The sequence below is a fragment of the Sus scrofa genome, chromosome 14 (genome assembly GCF_054392235.1).
Source record: "Sus scrofa isolate SSC_HxYL_T2T_F1_AM1 chromosome 14, Sscrofa_HxYL_maternal_Yorkshire_Landrace_v2.0, whole genome shotgun sequence".
In the NCBI taxonomy this organism is placed as follows: Eukaryota; Metazoa; Chordata; class Mammalia; order Artiodactyla; family Suidae; genus Sus; species Sus scrofa.
Genome location: NC_139396.1, coordinates 69,284,477 through 69,303,153, shown reverse-complemented (window position 1 = coordinate 69,303,153; position 18,677 = coordinate 69,284,477). Strand labels below are relative to the sequence as shown.

At 51.1% G+C, this 18,677-nt stretch overlaps 1 protein-coding gene across 7 annotated transcripts in view; it reads right to left on the bottom strand.

Moving 5' to 3' along the window:
- Nucleotides 1-18,677, bottom strand: part of LIMK2 (LIM domain kinase 2) — a 62,038-nt gene that overhangs the window by 10,571 nt on the left and 32,790 nt on the right. For 3 of the 7 annotated variants that reach the window (XM_084993845.1, XM_005670864.4, XM_084993846.1), the window contains exons 3-9: nucleotides 6,842-6,977; nucleotides 6,204-6,313; nucleotides 5,464-5,652; nucleotides 4,034-4,139; nucleotides 3,515-3,711; nucleotides 1,943-2,129; nucleotides 1,035-1,121 (exon numbers count right to left, since the gene is read on the bottom strand). In XM_084993845.1, coding sequence (XP_084849971.1) covers nucleotides 1,035-1,121; nucleotides 1,943-2,129; nucleotides 3,515-3,711; nucleotides 4,034-4,139; nucleotides 5,464-5,652; nucleotides 6,204-6,313; nucleotides 6,842-6,859 — 894 coding nt within the window. In that variant the 5' untranslated portion in view covers nucleotides 6,860-6,977. Of the gene's footprint in view, nucleotides 1-1,034; nucleotides 1,122-1,942; nucleotides 2,130-3,514; nucleotides 3,712-4,033; nucleotides 4,140-5,463; nucleotides 5,653-6,203; nucleotides 6,314-6,841; nucleotides 6,978-15,412; nucleotides 15,760-18,677 lie in introns of those variants that run through there. The other 4 variants (XM_084993849.1, XM_084993847.1, XM_001926065.7 and 1 more) reach the window with 3 other exon arrangements.

Below are 18,677 nucleotides of genomic sequence, written 5' to 3'. Positions count from 1 at the left end.
ATCCTGCCTTTCTAGGAGCTACATCTGGGATCCTGTGAAGTAGGGGACCCATGAGTGAAACACGCCTGGGGGCAGCACCCAATGGAGCAACTGAGAGAGGGAGTGAAAACCATACGGACCCTCAAGGGCACCAGGCTCCCTCAGCAGGGAGCTCAGTTAGTCATAGCATTGAGTTGTGGTACAAGGGTGTTTTCACATTTATCATCCCACACTCCTGAGCTCCTCTGAACCACTTCTTCCTGTACCCAGCTCCTGCTGTCTTTAGTATTTGTTTTTTTCTTTTTCTTTTTGTCTTTTTGCTATTTCTTGGGCCGCTCCCGTGGCATATGGAGGTTCCCAGGCAGGGGTCCAATCAGCACTGTAGCTGCCAGCCTACGCCACAGTCACAGCAACGTGGGATCCGAGCCGCATCTGCAACCTACACCACAGCTCACGGCAATGCCAGATCGTTAACCCACTGAACAAGGGCAGGGACTGAACCGAACCCGCAACCTCATGGTTCCTAGTTGGATTTGTTAACCACTGCGCCACGACAGGAACTCCTTTTTTTTTTTTTTTTTTAGTATTTGTTACACAAATAATTACACTGTAATTTACGGGGGCAGGCATGTTCCTATAGTGATCTTTTCTGCTCAGCCTTAAAAATGTGACTTCAAACTAAGTTTTCATGTTTTTTTCTTTCTTTCTTTCTTTTCTTTTTTTTTTTTTTTTACCTTTTTAGGGCTGCACCTGGGGCATAAGGAAGTTCCCAGGCTAGGGGATGAATCAAGGCTGCAGCTGCTGGCCTACACCACAACCACAGCAATACCAGATCTGAGTCACATCTGTGTCCTATGCTGCAGCTTTTGGCAATGCCAGATCCTTAACCCACAGAGCAGGGCCAGGAATTGAACCCACATCCTCATGAATGCTAATCGGGTTCTTAACCCACTGAGCCACAATGGGAACTCCCTAACTTTCCTCTTGAAATCACTTTTTAGTTAAGATCTTCTCTTTCCAACAGTGACACCTGAGCCCGACCCTCACCTCCTTACCTCAGTCAGGAAAGTCTTCTGTGTCTCCTCATCACACCGAATTAACTCCTTCATGACCATCACTTTGCCTGTGGCTTTGTGTGTCACCTAAAAGGAGGGCAACTGTTACTGGTGTAGAGGCCAGAGGCAGACCTTGGCAACAGTGTAACAATCTATGCAACTGACTGTCCCATGCCCTGGAGGACACACTGAAGTAATCAGCTGGATCAGACTGACAGAGTCCATATGCGGAAGACACAGCGTGGGCCACAGGGGACTCAGAGGGGAGCACACCTCCTCCCTGGAGAGCTGGGCATGCACAGAGGAGAGGCGAGAACCCAGAAAAGGGATGTGTGGGAGGAGGCAGGAGGGGACGCTGCCAAGCCAAGCAGGGGCTCTGGTCATCTGACACAGGCGCCAGTTCTGTGGGGGAACAGGAATCTCAGGGCAGGAAGGTCAGTGCCACAGACATGCACCAGGGAGCTGGCTGGGTCAGGAGCGAGCTCTCAGCCCCACTGCCCCGAAGGCTGAGACACATGGCTTACCTGACCCCCCCTCCCAGCTCTCAGCAGAGGAGGAGGAGGAGGAGGAAAGAGAGAGAGAGAGAGAGAGAGAGAGAGAGAGAGAGGTTAGTCCCTGAGACTGTTCAGCAGGGAGGCAGGAGCCACTCCCAGCACCGAGGCCTCTGGGCACCTAAAAACACCCACTGACTGGAGGTGGGAGGTCTCAGGCAAGGTCCCCACCCGGGGTTCCAGGTCCACCAAGCTCAGGTCAGCAGCCACACTGCCCTCAGTGAGGACAGGGGTCGGGGCCTCACACCATCACCTCCAACCAGGAGGGAGGCTGGGTGTCTTGCTGGACGTCAGGGGAGGCTAGGTAACGAGAAAGTGAGGGAGCAGAGGGGCAGAGCAGCCACTACCTGTGCTCACCTTGATGGCCTGCCCAAAGAAGCCCTTCCCCAGGACCTCCCCGTGGATCAGGTCACATGGCCGGAAGATCTGCTGCGAGCAGCTACTGGAGCATCGCAGGGATTCGGAGCGGCTGATGTCACGGCTGAGCAGGAGGGGCTCCTTTGGGGAGCTGGGACCAGGGGACTTGGAGATGCTGTTACTGCGCCTGAGGATGAGGAAAGATGGGGTAGGGACAGGGCAGGGAAACCTGGAGGCCGGAACTGCATGGCCACCCTGTCTGCTCCAACGTCTACATTTCAGATGCTCCATGGGGGAGGGGTTCTAACATCAGACAGATGTGCCATCTGAGGGCTGCAGACACCCATGGTCTATAAGCATGGATGGTAAGATCACACTCCGGGTGAGAACCCTGAGTACTTCTCACCTGAGATGACTGACCAGCCTCTACTAGCTGACAGCACTGTTGAAAGAAAACCACCACCTTCCATGTCTGCCTGATTCAAGGCCCTGACGTGCGTATAGCGAGAGCCCAGTACCACTCAAAACATGAACAAGTGGGATTTCAGACCTTTTGCACATCTTTGCAGTATTTGTCTGCATTTCGCAAATAACAGTAACAAGCATGTACAGTTTTTATAGCAATAAAGCCAGTATATTTATGACATATTTTAAAAAATGAGAGTTGCAACATTTATTTCAGGTTTTCTCTCTCTCTCTTTTTCTTTTTGCAACACCCCTGGCATGTGGACGTTCCCAGACCAGGGGTCAAACTTGTGCCACAGCAGTGACCAGAACCACTGTGGTGAAAACACAGGAGCCTTAGTTGCTATGCTATGCCATCAGAGAATTCCTTGTTTATGTCATTTTTAAAAACAGCTAGTAATAGGGAGTTCCTGTTGTGGCTCAGTAGTTAACGAATCCGACTAGGAACCGTGAGGTTGCGGGTTTGATTCCTGGCCTTGCTCAGTGGGTTAAGGATCCGGCATTGCCGTGAGCTGTGGTGTAGGTCACAGACTCAGCTTGGATCCTGCGTTGCTGTGGCTCTGGTGTAGGCCGGTGGCTACAGCTCCAATTAGACCTCTAGCCTGGGAACCTCCATATGTCACAGGAGCGGCCCTAGAAAAGACAAAGAAAAAAAAAATCCACAAAAAACAGCTAGTAATAGTAATGGTTGGTAACTGTCACTTTGACTTCCTAAAGAAGGGACAATAAGGTTGAAAACGTGAAACAACTTACATTCATCTCTTGCTTCCCAGTTTTCAACCTCCTTATTTACAATTATCAGTCTTATCTGTGCCCTTTCTCCTGCCTCTGAGCCCCACACATCCCCCAAAGGCCATGCTGTCCTTCAGGGTCCAGCCCAGGAGTTCAGTGGACAGAGCCTGATCCTCTGGTTTCGAGGGAAACCTGGCAGACAGCTGGGTCAGATCACGCACAGGCCCTGGCTATGAACTGTGATCTCATAGGTCAGCATAATCCTCATAACCTGTCCCTGGCCAGCTGGTTCCCTTCCACTGGCCTCTGAAAGCCAGCTCCACTCTGACAGCTGGGCACAGAGACAGTGCAGAGCCAGGGGAGGGGAGGGGGCACCTTAGGGAGCGTCTCCTTAGTGTCCCTTCCAGATTCTCCTTGGTGTCCAGGGGGCTAAGGGTGTGGGAGTGTCCAGCATTCTGCATGTGGGGAGAGAGCCGTGCATCCAGCCGCAGCTGGTCCAGGCGCTGGGAGACGGGGTCATGTTCAATCAAGAGCTGAAGCGTCTGGCTCGTCTGGCTAATGGCATCTTCAACCTGTGGCCAAGAGTGGTGTAAGTGGGCTCCACAGGCTGTCCCGTCGCAGGCCACCCATGTTAGCCTAGATGACCCAAGCACAGTGTGGTCTCCAGCTGCCAGTAGCCACACAGTGCCCTCTGCCTGACAGCCTGCCAGTGTCCCCACCTGGCAGGCCTTCTCAGCTGCCCTGGGAACATGCCAGGCTGACATGGGAGGTCACCAGTGGTTACAGGCTCAGCGGCAAGATGAAGAGGGATGGGGGTGGGGAAAGGGAAAGGCCATGGCCTGATTCTCCTAAGGGTCTGTTCCATATCCCACCCCCACAGGATACACACTGTACCTCCTCCACGCGGAGTGTGCGGACGGGGGTCCCATTGATCTCCAAGATGCGGTCTCCAGGGTGGATGGCATTGCGGTTGTTGGGACTGATGTGCATCCGGTTGACCCTGGGCCAGACAAGAGTTGAGGCAGGGGGAAGGCATCTTAATGTGCCTGACCAATTTCACTTGTGCAGGGAGGGCTCACCAGGCCCCAGACCACTGGCAGGGAAAGGCCACACCTTTCTCAAGGTGCCCAGTCTCAGTGAAGGGCACCCCCACTCATCCAGAGGCCTAAGGCAGAAACTTGGACCCTTCCCATCTGGAGCTCCCTCACTGCCCCCCAATCTCACCATCCTGAAAAATCCTCCATCACCATAATTACCTAAACTTTCCAATAGCCTCCTAACTGGCCTCTTCAGCTCTAGGCTTGCTCTTCTTCTGGCTGACTTCTACACCAGTGATCCTTCTAAAACCTGACCTGAGTCACCTTGTTGCTTAAATCCCTCAAAAGACCTACTGGGTCTTCATAATCCAGGTCCTCCATGACTTAACAGCCCCCTTCTGGCTATTCCCAACCACCCAATTTACACCAGACTCAGCCACAGATCCCACCTCTGACCTGAGCACTGTTCCCTTCACTGTAAAGCCACCCAATGAGGCTTTACAGCAGACCTCACCTACTCCTGACTCCCCAGCCCTTGTGCCTTCCCCCTCTGCTGCAAACACCCAGGGCCCAGCACACAGTAGGTGCACAATCACTGCAGGGTTGGCAGCCACAGGAGCCTCATTACTGGCATCAGATGGACAGACTCTTTCTCCATCTTGTCGCTGGCCTGGACCTAGGGTGGAGTCTTAACCTCTTTCTCCTCCTTCCTTCATTCATTCACTCAACTAAAAAATAATAATCTATGCACACCCACTACATGTTAGGCACCATTCCAGGCCCTGGGCATGCACTGAACAAGACTAAGTTTGAGAAAGGACTCGTGGGGAGGACAGATGATAAACATAACAAAGCCAGATAATTTCTTTTCTTTTCTTTTCTTTTTTGGCCACCCCAGGTGAGGGATTAGATCTGAGCTGCGACCTATGCTGCAGCTGTGGCAACACCAGATCCTTAACCCACCATGCCAGGCTGGGGATTGAACCTGTGTCACAGTACTCCCAAGGCATCACTGATCTCGCTGCACCACAGTGGGAATTCTAAGCCAGATAATTTCAAAGAGCAAACATGATCTGAAACTTCAGCGACTTTGGCGTTAAATATCTGGCAGGAAGCAGCCTGGCAGGGAGAATATTAAGTGCCAGGGCCCAGGGGCAGTGACAGCACAGCAAGCCCAGGGGAAGAGACAAGATGAGGGTGTGGGGAGCTCTGCTAAGACTCTGGCACTCTGAGCTCCTCGAGGCCCATCCGTGGACTCTGCTCAAGAACCCCGTCCCAGACACTCACTCCTTTACTTGCACAGTGGTGGCGTAGTTGGAGCAGGCACTCTCCACAGACACTGAGAAGCCCCGCCTGCCCTCAGTGGTGGCCGGCAGGGAGATGTGTGTGACGGAGTAGGGCAGCTGGTCCTGAACAGACTCCGTGGACAGCCTCTCAAACATGGGTGCCAGCACCACCTCGTTGTGGCACTTCCCACTGGGGAGAGGAGCAGAAAGGGGACTCAGGCCCTGGAATCCCACCTGGAAGCAACCATGTGGCTTCCAGCCATAACCCCATGACCACCATTCTGGCTCTGACTCTAGCTAGGCACTCAGAATGGGAGTCTGGGTTCTCCGGAGCAGGCTGGGACTGGGGCTGATGGGCCTGGGTTCTCTCTGCTCTGCCTCTGATTTACAGTAAGAACCGGCCTCAGCCAACTGTTTCTGTCAACAGAGGCAGCTGGACCTAGGGAGTTCTAAGAGTCCTTTGACTTCTCTGAGAGCACCCTCCCAGCCATTCTCTCCCTCTGGGAAGATTGCAGGGCTGTGTCGTTACTCCAACAGTAGGAAAGGACAAATGGCAGAGAGACGTTAACTGTCTGAAAGACATTAACCTCTGACAGCTTTCAGAGCTAGTTAAGAGCACCTCTGGGACAGGAATCCTGTGCTCTGACACCCTAGGAGTCTTTCTGCTCAGCTCACACTGTCACCTGCCCCCCTCTCTCTTGGCTACTCTAGGGCCCCATTGTCATGGGGCCGCCATCTTACCAGTAGAGGGTGGCATGCTGCACCAGGGCATATGCATCTCCATCCTCAATGATCACCTTGCAGCTCATACAGGCAAAGCACTCTGGGTGGTACTTGAACTCCCCGGCCACCTGTGAGCAGGTGGGGAAAAGGGTAAACAGACGTGGGGAGGAGGTGAGTTGTCACTGTTGCTGGAGTGAAAGTCGGGGTGGGTGAGGGATGCCATCAAGGACCTACAGACCCCAGTCATAATCTACCTCTGTACTCCCTGCTCTGATGCTTCCAGAGAAAGTGTCAAATTTGTGCCTCTCTGTCATTTTCGAGACTGCAAAAACCTCTTGGTCTCAGCCATGAGAACAGGTCCCCAGAAGTAATCATTCCCCCGGAAAGGCTCCCACTCTCCTTTAAGGCCCTTAGCCCACTGTACTAGCCCTCCCTGTCAGACTGCCCGCCCACCCAACACTGGACTGTCAAGTATTTGAGGGAAAGATCTTATCTGGCACTTAATAGGTGCTTAAAAAACATCTGTTAAGTGATGGGATAAATAAAGGGAGAGGCCTCAGCTGAGGGGAAGACCAGAAGATGAACGGTCAAAGGAACTGGAGGTGCGGTCAATGGCCTCTGATGACCGAGGCACAGAGATGGAAGGGTTCACTCACCATGGCGGGTCCTGTCATCAGCAGGGAGCATCCATGGCAGAACTCCCCAAACTTCCCCCAGTAGTCCTTGTGGCAGTAAAGCTTCCCATCCTTCTCGTAGTACCAGTTGGTAAGGGAATCCTGGCATTCTGAACACCTGAAAGGCAAGGCAGGAGCAGAAATTCTCTGGGATCTGTGGAACCAGGCTACAAGGCTGCTCCTGGCTCCCAGGTCTAACAACAAAATGGACAGACTTCTCTTTGATCCAAAGCCAGGATAGGGGAAAGTTACAGTTTGTTGCTATCTTCCCAAAAAGTGAACAGGACCTCAGAAACCAGCTCTGAATTACTTGCCTCAGGTGGGAGACTAGTGTTTCTCAGCCTTTCTGGGTCATGAGGGCTTTTAGAATCTGATAAGGGCCAAGAAACCTCTACCAGAAAAATGCATGTATAAGGAAAATGCGTACATAATTTAGCTATGGGTACACTTGTAACAAGGACTGAAGCCTATTCATGGCCTCAGCTAAGAACTTCTGATCTTACGTTCCCTTGTGGTGTGGGTTAAAGATCCAGGGTTGTCACTGAAGCAGCTTATGATTGCTGCTGTGGCTCAGGTTTGATCCCTGGCTCAGTTTCTTTTCTTTTCCTTTTTTTTTTTTTGTCTTTTTAGGGCCACACCCACAGCACATGGAAATTCCCAGGGCTAAGTGTCTAATCAGAGCTGCAGCTGCCAGCTTATGCCACAGCCACAGCAACGCCAGATCTGAGCCACGTCTTCGACCTACACCACAGCTCACAGCGATGCTGGATCCTTAACCCACTGAGCGAGGCCAGGAAATGAACCCTCGTCCTCATGGATGCTAGTCAGGTTCGTTACAACTGAGCCATGATGGGAACTCCCCCTGGCTCAGTTTCAATCCCTGGCCCATGAACTTCCACAAGCCATGGCCAGAAAAAGAGAGAGAGAAGAGAGAGGAGGTGGGGGAAAGAAAAGAAGGAAAAAAACCCTCTGATCTAAACAGATATGTCAGCGAAGCAAAGATGCTCAAAAACCTCCATTCTTCAAAATCCACCCATCACCAACAGCTTGACTAATGTACATTTTTTTTTTTCTTTTTAGGGCTCCTGCAGTATATGGAAGTTTCCAGGCTAGGGGTCCAATTGGAGCTGTAGCTGCCAGCCTATGCCACAGCCACAGCCACGCCAGATCTGAGCTGCATCTGCGACCTACACTGAAGCTATGGCAACGCTGGATCCTTAACCCACTGAGCGAGGCCAGGGATCAAACCCTTATCCTCATGGATACTAGTCGACCTCTTAACCTGCTGAGCTACAACGGGAACTCCTGATAAAGCATTCTTGAGAAAAATATGCTAAGTATAAAGAAACAATCAGGTAAATCCAGAAGGGGGGGAGGTGGTTGTTCTATAAACAACTGTTCTTTACCAAAAAGTTAACGTCATGGTGGCGGGGGGGAAGAAGGCACAGGGACTTTAAAAACCTAGAGATGTAGAAACCAAATGCAAGACGTAGAAACCTTGGATTCAGTTCTGAATTGAAAAAGAAAACAGCTGAGAGTGACATTTTTTTAAAACAATTGAGGAAATGTGAATTTGGATTATACATTAGATTATATTGCAAAATTAATTCCTTACATGGGACAGTAATACTTTGGTTATACAAAAGAAATCATAGAAGAAATATATTAAAGTAATCAAGATACCTACAATTTACTTTTAAATGTTTAGTAAAATTAAAGAAATAAAACAAGTGTGTGTAGATAAGATAAAGTAGCTTAAAGTTAACAAATGATGAATCTAGGTGAAGGATTTATGGGTGTTGTTTGAACTATTTTTTCAACTTTTCCATGTATTTGAATATTTTCAAAATAAAACACTGGGGGGAAAAATAAAACCCCATCAGTACCATGCAAGACATGCATGTTTGCCCCACAGCTCCTTTCTCCTCTAGTCATTGGGATGTGGTGTTCCAGGCTCCCGCACAGACATGCTTCTCCTCACGTCTGACCTCAGCTCCCACAGCAAAGAGCCCCCCGCCCAATGAGCCCACCCACCTCTTTTTTCCTACTTAACAGGCTCTCTATTCCTGCCATGGAGGCCTTGCACGGCCTACACTGGCCACATCCTTGCAGGGTGGAGCTGCTTCTTGGTTTGAATCCTGACCCTGCCGCTTAGTAGTTATGTCATCTTGGGCAAGTTACTTCATTTCTCTGACCTGGATTCCTTATCTGTACAATAGATTACTGTGAAAATGAAATAATCTGCATTCAAGTAAAGACAGTTTGTATAAAAGGTCTAGCGCACTCAGGGTCAACTGCTTACAGTGAAGATGATGATGACAGCAGCTCATGTTATTGGCCGTGGACCGCCACAATTAGCTGGGTGGCTTTGGACAGCTTCTCTCAGGAGCATTTCCCCATTGACAAAATGTGACTAATAGCATCTACTACAAAGAGCAACTGTGAAGACTAAATAAGTTGATATGTGAGGAAAGCTTTTTGCAAACTGTGAAGGGCAAGGCAAGTGTATTATTATAGTAACTTGGTAGTAAATTGGTAGGCACTGCAGCTAGAAAAGATAGATATACAAGGTTCCTTATGCTACTTTCCAAGAGCTTACAATGAGCTGGGGAAGAGAAAGTCTAACCAAAACTTGATTAACCACGCAGGGTGAGTGGCCATGATGGGGGGGCTTCTGCCATCAGCCATTCCCACCCTCAGCATTTCCTACTTGTCCCTTGTGTGTTGAACTGCAGGGTCCTGAGAGCTGGTTCTGGGGAGAAGAGTATGGATGTGAAGTGCCCAGAATGGCTCAGTGAGGACCGTGAATTACAGGAGGTGGGGGGATGACCCTGTTCTAGGTGTGTAGTAACAACTCCTCTCAATGTAAAAGGCATGTTGGATGAGCTCTGAATGGGGAGAAGAGAGATCTGGGTTCAAGTTCTTGGGAACTACATGCCCTTGGATAAGCCCCCTTCCCTCTCTGGGCTCCATTTCCCCACCTGTAAAATGAAGGGGATTAGACTATAGACTTCCCTAGATGGTCCAGGGTTCCAAACTCAGCATCACTTACCACCTAAGTGATCTATGGCCAGCTGTTTTACTCCTCATCTGTGGCATGGCAACATCCCCACCTACTTTTAGGGTAAGGATGAGGATTCAATTTGGTTTTGGATGGCAGTGAGGTGACTAGCAGATGTTGGCACTAGAAGCAGGGGCTTCCCTTCCTACCTCCTACCCTCTGACTTAAAGCTCCTGGGTAGCTACCTTCCTCTTCATCACTAGACTGTGAACTAACTGAGGATGGGAATGGAGTCCCACTTACTCCTGGTGGACCCAGCACCTTGCAAAGGGCCTGGCAGAGTAAGTCCTTAGCAGATGTTTCTACTCTGAAAACAGTGGGAGTGGTAAGAACCAGCAGTCCAGGTAGAAGCACAAGGGTTTCCTGGCTCACAGTCACCAGGTCCCACCCTTCTCCTGTCTGCAGGGGAGAAAAGATGGTGCAAACGTATTTGCACCCAACTGCAGGCCTGGGTCCTGTTACACCCTCGCTATGGTATGTGCACCGCAGGGCATGGGAGCACCACAACACGTCCTCCTTTCCATTGCCAATATCCTGCTTTTGTTTGCTCTAAGTATTCCCAGCCAAGCCTGGGGGAGGGGGCAGGGAGGGAAGCGAGCCTGGGCATGCAGGAGAGAGCCACGCCAGCCTCCTGGGAAGAACACCTGGCTGTAGAGCGATACCACCAGTGTACACATCTGTGTCAAGGAATGCCTTTGAAGGGCATGGCCAGCTGCATGGCCGAAGTCGGCTGCCGCAGGTGTCTCCAGAGAACAGGGAAGTGAAGAGCTGATAGGAAGATTGGTTGTGGGTCCCAAAGCTGCTTCATCACAGAACACAAGTGGTTATAGGCCACCAGAGAAGTTGCCAAGACAGACCTGTACTAGTTTTGATATTAACAAGTTACTGTGACCTGTTACATGAATGTTAACCATATTTCAGGTGCTTGTATGAGTTGCCTTAATCTCTAATCATGACTACACCCTTTATCCCTGTTCTACACACTAGAAGACCGAAAAGGAGTCAAGTCACTTCTGCAGAGTCGCCCAATACACACACGATGGAGCTGGAATCTGAAGCAATGTGCGCTGTCCTACACTACCTGGCGATATGTGGTGTGTCCACTAAGCTGGGCCTATGGAGACCTAGCCCGAGAACTCACATTCCTTCAAGTGTTAATGCCTGGTGATGCTCCTCCCCAAGCCCGGGGACCCAACACTAAGTGGCACAGTGACTCTCCTCCTCCATTTAGTCCACAGTAGTCTGGTCCCCAGCACTCTCTTTCCTTTTAAGAACAGAATCCACAACACCCTCTGGAAATGTAAGTTGCAACTCAAAAAAAAATCCCACCTCAGTTCTCAGGGGCTACAATATGCTCTCCCCAAAGCCAAGGCTTTTTTCCAGCTTTCAAATTTTGAAAGTTCCAGGTAAAAGTCAACATCTGCCCTGACTGCAGGCCCAAGGGCATCCAGCTTGGGGGTACAGGAGCCCAGGGCCGAGGGATCAGCCACCACCACACTCTCTGAGGCCATGAATGGAGCCATGAATGGAGCTGAAACCCTCCAGCCAGGGGACACCAGAAGAGGTCCAAGCATCTTGAGGACAACCTCCAGAACCTCCAGAACTCTTGCCAACCATTAGAGACATAGAGCCTGGGTGGCTACCAATGGACCAAACCCTGGTAGTCAGTTCACTGGGCAGCTCAGATCCAAGCTGAGGCCTTTCGAGTCAGCAGGAAATATACAGGTCAAAAAAAAAAAAAAAACAAAAAAAAAAAACCAGTTGAGATTCTCATAAATAACTCTTTCAAGATCTGAGTCTATACTGTCTTTGCCATTTATGCTCTGTGTCCCCTAAAGCCAGTTACATCATGACGCTGTGCCTCAGTGTGCTCACTTGCACTCCTGTGAGGATGGGCACAATGCCTGGCCAAAAGCAGGTGCCCTGTAAGTGCTCATTTCTCTGCCAACCTCTTTAATCTGCAAACACCTGGGGCGAGAGGAGACCGATCCCTTCCCCTCTAAGGCCCAAGCAATAGGGACCTGCTTCTTGGGCCAGAACCAAACAGATTTCTGGAAATAGAGGAGGTCCTAAAATGAATTACTCATCTAGCCAATTAGAAATCAATTGATTAAAATCAATTCCTACCAATTAGGAAACAGTTACCGAGCACTTAGGGTGTAGAAGACCAAACATGCAAGATGCTGGGAGAGGCCAAGTGAGATAAGATAAAGGCCCAGCCCTCAGCCACACACAAATTCTTCAGAACAAATATTTACAGGTAAATTTTCAACCTTACGTGGTAAGAACAGCAAACAACCACTAATACAGTGGATTTACACATGTTAAATAACAAGCCGTCCTGTGTCTTGGTGAAGGCCTGGTTGGAGGCTCATCCTTAGCCTCTGAGTGAGGAGAAAACAGTTGGGGAGAAGCTTCTTCTAGGCCCTGCCTCTGAGCTCTGACCCAGCTGGACGGGAGATGCGTCAGGTCTCTGCCCTTGCTGGAGTGTCACCACTGGGGATGCTGAGATTCCTGAGGGCCCAGGAAGGGTGGAGAGAACAGGGGCCTAGAGACTCTGGTCCATCAGAGCCCAGCCTTCTCCTACCACAGATCCCTTTATTACTCTTCCTTCCTGCAGACCGAAACCAGCTCTCAACAAAGCTGTACTTATTATGGAATATGTTATCTTCTTTAAAAAAATTAACCTAACATATAACAAACCTCTGATCAGCAAGAAATAAGTGTTGACAGAGTGCAATGATTCACTTCCAACCAGAAGCCAAGAAGCTGTAGTTCAAAGAATTTGTGCTGTAGTACTGCAGTTAAGGGTAAAGCCTCCTTTATTTGGAAAAAAATGGAAAAGCGCCTCTGTGTCTCTGAGGAGCCACGTGGGTTGTGATGATGGGAACCATTTACCTGATAAGTCCTTGATTTTGGAGATGAGGAGAAAAAGAGGGACTAAGGCAGCTGCCAAATATTACTGCTAAGCTGGACAGGGTTAAGAATAGTTTCCCTTTTAAACACGGGTTGCTTTAGAATACAAAGATGCATTTGTTTTCTTCAAGAGACAATGTGCAAATCAAGCCCATTAAATCCATGTTGGGTAGTAAGACAATCTACAAAAATCCTTTAACTATGTCAGACAAATATCTCCTTAATTTGCCTCTTTTATAAATTCCAATTTAAGATGTTTTCCTACCTGGGGACACACTGGGAACTGCATCTCACCCCTGTACTGGTGGCGCTGGCAGAGGAAGACAATACCCTCTGCTAAGCGCCACCTGCCAGGCAGGGGTGCCCAGACAGAGAAATCACATTCTTCATCCCAGGCTCCCTCTTCCCACCCCTGCACACTGTCACGCCCGATCATGTCCCCGTGGAATTTGGTTACATCACTCTCCTTGCAACCACAGCCCCAGAACTCCTGTGGGTTCAAGGCCAAAGGTCAAGCACTTAAGTTGTCCCACAGAATCTGGCAGGGGTTCTGTTCAGAAGCCCAGGAAGTCCTATGCTCTGCAGAGGAGGAAACTGAGGCCCAGGGAGGGGTCAGGCACCTGGTCAGAGAGCAGTCCTTGAGGACATCCTGTAATAAAGGAGGGGGTTGATGGCAGAAGCGCCTTTCTGATCAGGCAGTGACAGTGCTGACCTGGGAGAGCAGAGGGTCTGGGTGGTCCCTGCTCTGTGGGGTAGAGTCCCATGCTCAGCCATCTCTTTAGAAGTGGCTTCAGGAATGTGGTCTCCCATTTGGGGGAGGGGAGGGTCTACCGCATGTCAGTCAATGACATGTCAGTCAATGACTCCAGCTGGGCAAACAGAGTTGGGAATAGGGCTATCAGGTTGCCCAGAGGGGCTGGGACAGAAGACAAAGGACAGGCAGACCTGGGTGGCATCAGTGGCCTGGCCCTCCAAGGTCCACAGCGAGAGCTCATTATCTGCTCTAGCTTCTGAGAAGTTGTGTCTTGCCCCCAGAGATTAAAAGGGGCACACATTCCTGGCTTCTACGGGAACAACCCCTCCCCCGAGCTGCCTATCCAGGATTAAGAGTAAGAGGGATTAATGAGGCCCTGTCTTAAACTATTGGTTACTTCAAACAATTGGCATCTCGATTGCACATGGTAAAACTCAAGATCAATTCCCATTGGCTCTGCAGAAGAGAATCTCTGCCATCATTTTGTATGCCAGGCAAACTATGGGGATTCTTTTTCTGCCCTGTTAAGAGAAGAAAGCAAACCTGGGAACAAATTCAGGGGGTGAGGGGGAGATACAGGCAGAGGGAGGTGCAGCCTCCTGAGGATGAGAGGAGAAAAGCTCAGGAAGACAGCTGAGGCTGGCCAGAGAGACCCCATAAGTTAACCCTGTTAAAACCAGTTTCCCCGTCTGACAAAATGTCCTATGGCTGTTGAGAGATGAAAGCATAAAGTGCGTAGCAGGATGCCTGGTAGAGTCAGCTCTGAGGACCAGTTCCCTCCCCCTATCAAATCCAGGGGTTTCCCACCACTCTACCAGGGTCCGGTAATTCCGAGAAACCACATGGTGTTCTGCTTCTCTGCCCAGGGCACAGCCACCTGACTAAGGATCCCAGCAGCGAAGTCTGGGCATGGGGCAGGGCTGGGGAAGCCAGAAGGGAGAAGTCACCAGAACCATGGGTGAGGGGGAGGCAGACCTTGGAACAACAGGCTGCTCCCAAAGAATGAAAACAAGCCCCACCCCAGCCAGGAATGGCTCCATTCAGGAGAGACCCAGAGGGCCAGAACCCCCCTAGGGAGTTTCTGTTGGAGGCGGGGTGGGGTGAGAGAGCAAAGAAAGGGAGGCTGGAGAGAAAGAGAGTTTCCAGTCTCCCTCTAAGAAGCCCCACAGAAGCTCAGGCCCGGGACCAACAGGGCTGGCCCATGGCAAAGGACACTTCAAAGCCAACTGCCCGTCCCACCTGCCCAGGCCTTTCCCCAGCAACTGTACTCACAGGGAGCTCAGAAACCCATAAGGGCCAGAGGCGAAGGTGCTTCCCATTAGGAGAACAAACGATTATAATGAGAGTGCCTACTGTGTACCAGGCAGCCCACACCCAGGCCTTGCTGGCTTCCATGCTGTTGGGCAAAACCTGCCTATCCTGCTTGTTAGGACAAATTCCTGGGCGGGCAGCACGGCCTGCAGGTAAGACATGTGAGAGCTGGAAGAACAGCACCCTCTCTGTGCTCTTCCCCCGGAAGCAGTAATGCCAAGACCAGGCCAGGTCAGCGGCACCTCTAAAGGCTCTTTCAGGTGGTCTGGGACCGAGGTCCCCAGGAGCTGCCTTTGGGGTCCACCCCTCACCTCACCATCCCCAGAATACAGCAGAGACTTTGCCAGCCCGGTTCAGCTTGGGAGCGACTTCTACTGGCTTCTGCCTGATAGAACCCACAGGCAAAGGACGAGTGAAATCCGAGAAGCAGATTCAGGGAGGCCTCTGCCCTCCCCCACTGGACTAGGGGCCCAAAGAAGAGATAAGGCAGGGGACCCTAAGCCCAACTCACCGGAAGGGGTCTCTGGAGGTGAAGTAAGCCGGGACTGACAAGTAACTCCCCATCGTCTTCCCACACCAGATACGCAAGCTCAGCTGCAAACCCGTCTGGGAGAGCCTCCAGCCGGCGGGCGGCCACCATGACAGGCCCCGGGCTCCCGCACACTGGCTGCGGGCTGGCTGCCCGGCGCTCACCTCTCCCTCCGGAGCCGGAGGGGCTTGTGCACTCCGAGCCCCTGACCCCCCAGCGGAGTACCGCAGGGCGGCATGGCTGGGATGCTGCTCCCCAGTTCTCAGAAGCTGGGCGGCTCCTCAGGACTCGGGAGAAGCACCTCTCTGCGGAAGCTACACAGGCATTCTGGGCAGGGGCCGGTGACTAGCTAAGAAAGAGACGCTGCTGTCAAGTTAGCCTTCTCTTCCAGCCCCACCCCGCCGAGGGAGGGAGGGAGGAAGGGGAGGGGCTCCGTGCTGAGCGAGGTGTGTGGTTGGAGCAGCTATTAGGAAACAGACCTTGCAGGCAGGGGTGGAGCTGAGCTGGAGGGAGGCTGCGGGCTGGCGCTGCAGACAATAAGCAGGACTGGCCGAGCGACCATTCCTGAGCTCAGAGAAGGCAGGATAGGAGGCGGGTGAGCACATCTGCCCCAAGTGTCCCCAGCCTGAAGAGCTGCCCAAAGGACAGTACCTCTGCCTGGAGGTGAAGAAAACCAGGTGACCAGCTCCAGGCTAAGCTGTGCCCCCTGAAGGGGGAGCCTCTGCAGGAGAGCTTAGTCCAGAGACTCTGGTCCAGAGAGCTGCCCTCTGAGCTCTCTGCTCAGGGCTGGCATCTACTTGGTGCTGGCACTAGGGTTCCCATCCATTTCTTCCCTATGTCTAGCTTGGGAACAGCCCCAGGCGCTGCAGGGGAGTGGGGGTGCTGCCAATTCACTCCTGGGGAGAGCTGCACTGCAGATGAGGAAATAAAGCCCAGAATGTTAACCAATGCCTGTTTCTCCATGTGGCAGGCGCTGTATCACAATTTTGTTTCTCCAACACGGGAATTATCTCCTCAGTATAAAGGAAAGTGAGGTACAGAGCGATTAGGTAATTTACCCAAGGCCAAAAAACTGATCAGTAGCCAGGCTGGGATTTAAGTGCAGACTCTTGTGACTCTAGAGCAGTTCTCAGCCCCTGAGCATCATTCTGCCTCTTCAGGGAGAAACATCTCCTTCCAAGCCCTTCTGTAAGGAGGAGAGCACACAGGGACTAGAGCCAGGTCACTGGTCTCCTCTTCATTCATTCATTCATTCCCAGGATGCCAGCCATTGGCCTCAGTGGGCAGTGGTGCTTCTTTCACTGTGTCCATGGTAACCAGGCCTCTCACACTGAAAACAGCACAGTGGCGCCTGTGGGGAGGATGGGCCAGGAATCTGGAGTGGCACCTGCTGAAGAGCCCACGAGGCTGAACAAACCAGAACCCACCACTGGGAGAGACCTTTACCCACCATCAGCAGAAGACTGGGGCATATTCAGACTTCACTGTTGGACTTGAAGGAGCGACCCTGGCTCTCTCTCACCAGGCATGCACTCCTCTCCAATGAAGTCACCCTGTCACCATGACAGGAAAGCCTGTGGCAAAGGTGGAGGCTGGGGGTCAAGAGAGCCTTTTCCCATTCCTCTACTGATGGGACAGAGGGATAACAATGAGGGTGGTCAGAGATGGTGTTTGCACCCTGTTATGAGCTACCATTTACCGAGCACTTAGGACGTTCCAGGCCCTGTGTTAAGTGTTTGGCATCTGTTATCTATCACACTTAAATGGTCAATATATGGGGTAGATGTTATCACCCCCATTTAACAGATGATGAAACTGAGATTCTGAAGGGTTGTGTCACTAGCCTGAAGACAAACACCTGGTAAGTGGGGAGCTGGATTTCAAATTCAGTAAGACTCGAGATTGGGACACTTTTTCTGTAAAGGGCCAGACAGCAAATATTTTAGGCTTTGTAGGTCTACATGAATACAGACTCTGTCACAGCTACTCCATGCTGTCAGTGCAGCTCAAAAGTGACCGTGTGTAAGATGTAAACAAATGTGTGTGGCTCTGTTCCAATAAAACTTTATTTATGGACACTGAAATTTTAATTTTATGTAATTTTCATGTGCCACAAAATATTCTTTTGCTTCCCTCCCTCGACCACTTAAAAATGTAAAAATCACAGGCTGTACAAAAGCAGGCAGTAGGCTAGCCTGCTGGCTCCTGCTCCACAGGCAGCACGCTCAACTGTTTATGGCTTCTAATAGCGAAGCCCAGCCTTTGGCATTAGTGCAAAACTCAGCCACATCTACCTCCTGCCACAGACATCGCACTCCAGCCCCAGAGGCAGCCAGCAGGGAGCGAGCACTGGCCAAGCGCCCACCCTGTCCCAAGTCCTGCTCGAAGCACTTACACGCATAAATGAATTTTAACCCACACGAGCTGGCAGTGCTGTCATTTTTCCCTCTTTTCATAGTGGAAGGAACTGAGGTGCAGAGAGTTTAAATCCCTTGCCTGAGGTCACCCAGCTGATATGTGAGAGGTAAAGCCAGGATTCGAACCCAGGCTGTAGATCCTGGGCTCTACCACTGCTATGCTGGAGCCCAGCCTGGGCCCACAGCCAGACTGTCTGGGTTTAAATGTGACAAGGCACTGCACGTAAGCCCTTGGCATAGAGTCTGGAACACATTAAGGGCTGATAAATGTTAGCTGCTAATATCATTAAGACTATTGTTACTACCACTATGGGCTGGCTATGTGGCCTTCAGCAAGTCACTGCTTCTGTCTCTGGCCTTGGTGGGGTCTCTAAATAGCTTTCAGCTTCAATGCTTTTTAGCCCTGTGAGGATACAGAGGGCTCCCTGCTTTTCTTGGATCTCAAGTTGAGTTTAAACCACTTGAGCTGGCCCTGAAGGGATCAGGATCCTTGGGGACCACACAAGAGCCACAGAGGAGGTGGAGCAGAGTGAAAGGGGGGACAACTCACAGGATACCGAAAGGCCTGCCCAGCTGGAGAGCAGGGAGCTCTCTTTCTTTCAGCAACAGAGCCAACTACTTCTCACCAAAAATCTATTATATTCCCCTGTAATTCGATCAGGCAAGAAGGGGGCCCCAAATTAAGCCTGGAAAAAGCAAATTATCTTCTAATTGCACCCTCTGATTTCCATCTGATGAACAGAGTGCGGATGGAAGAAAATGCAAGCCACAAAGAGACGGGGCCAGGGAGCCCATGAGCATAACTCCTCTTGACATTTCACACAGTTCTG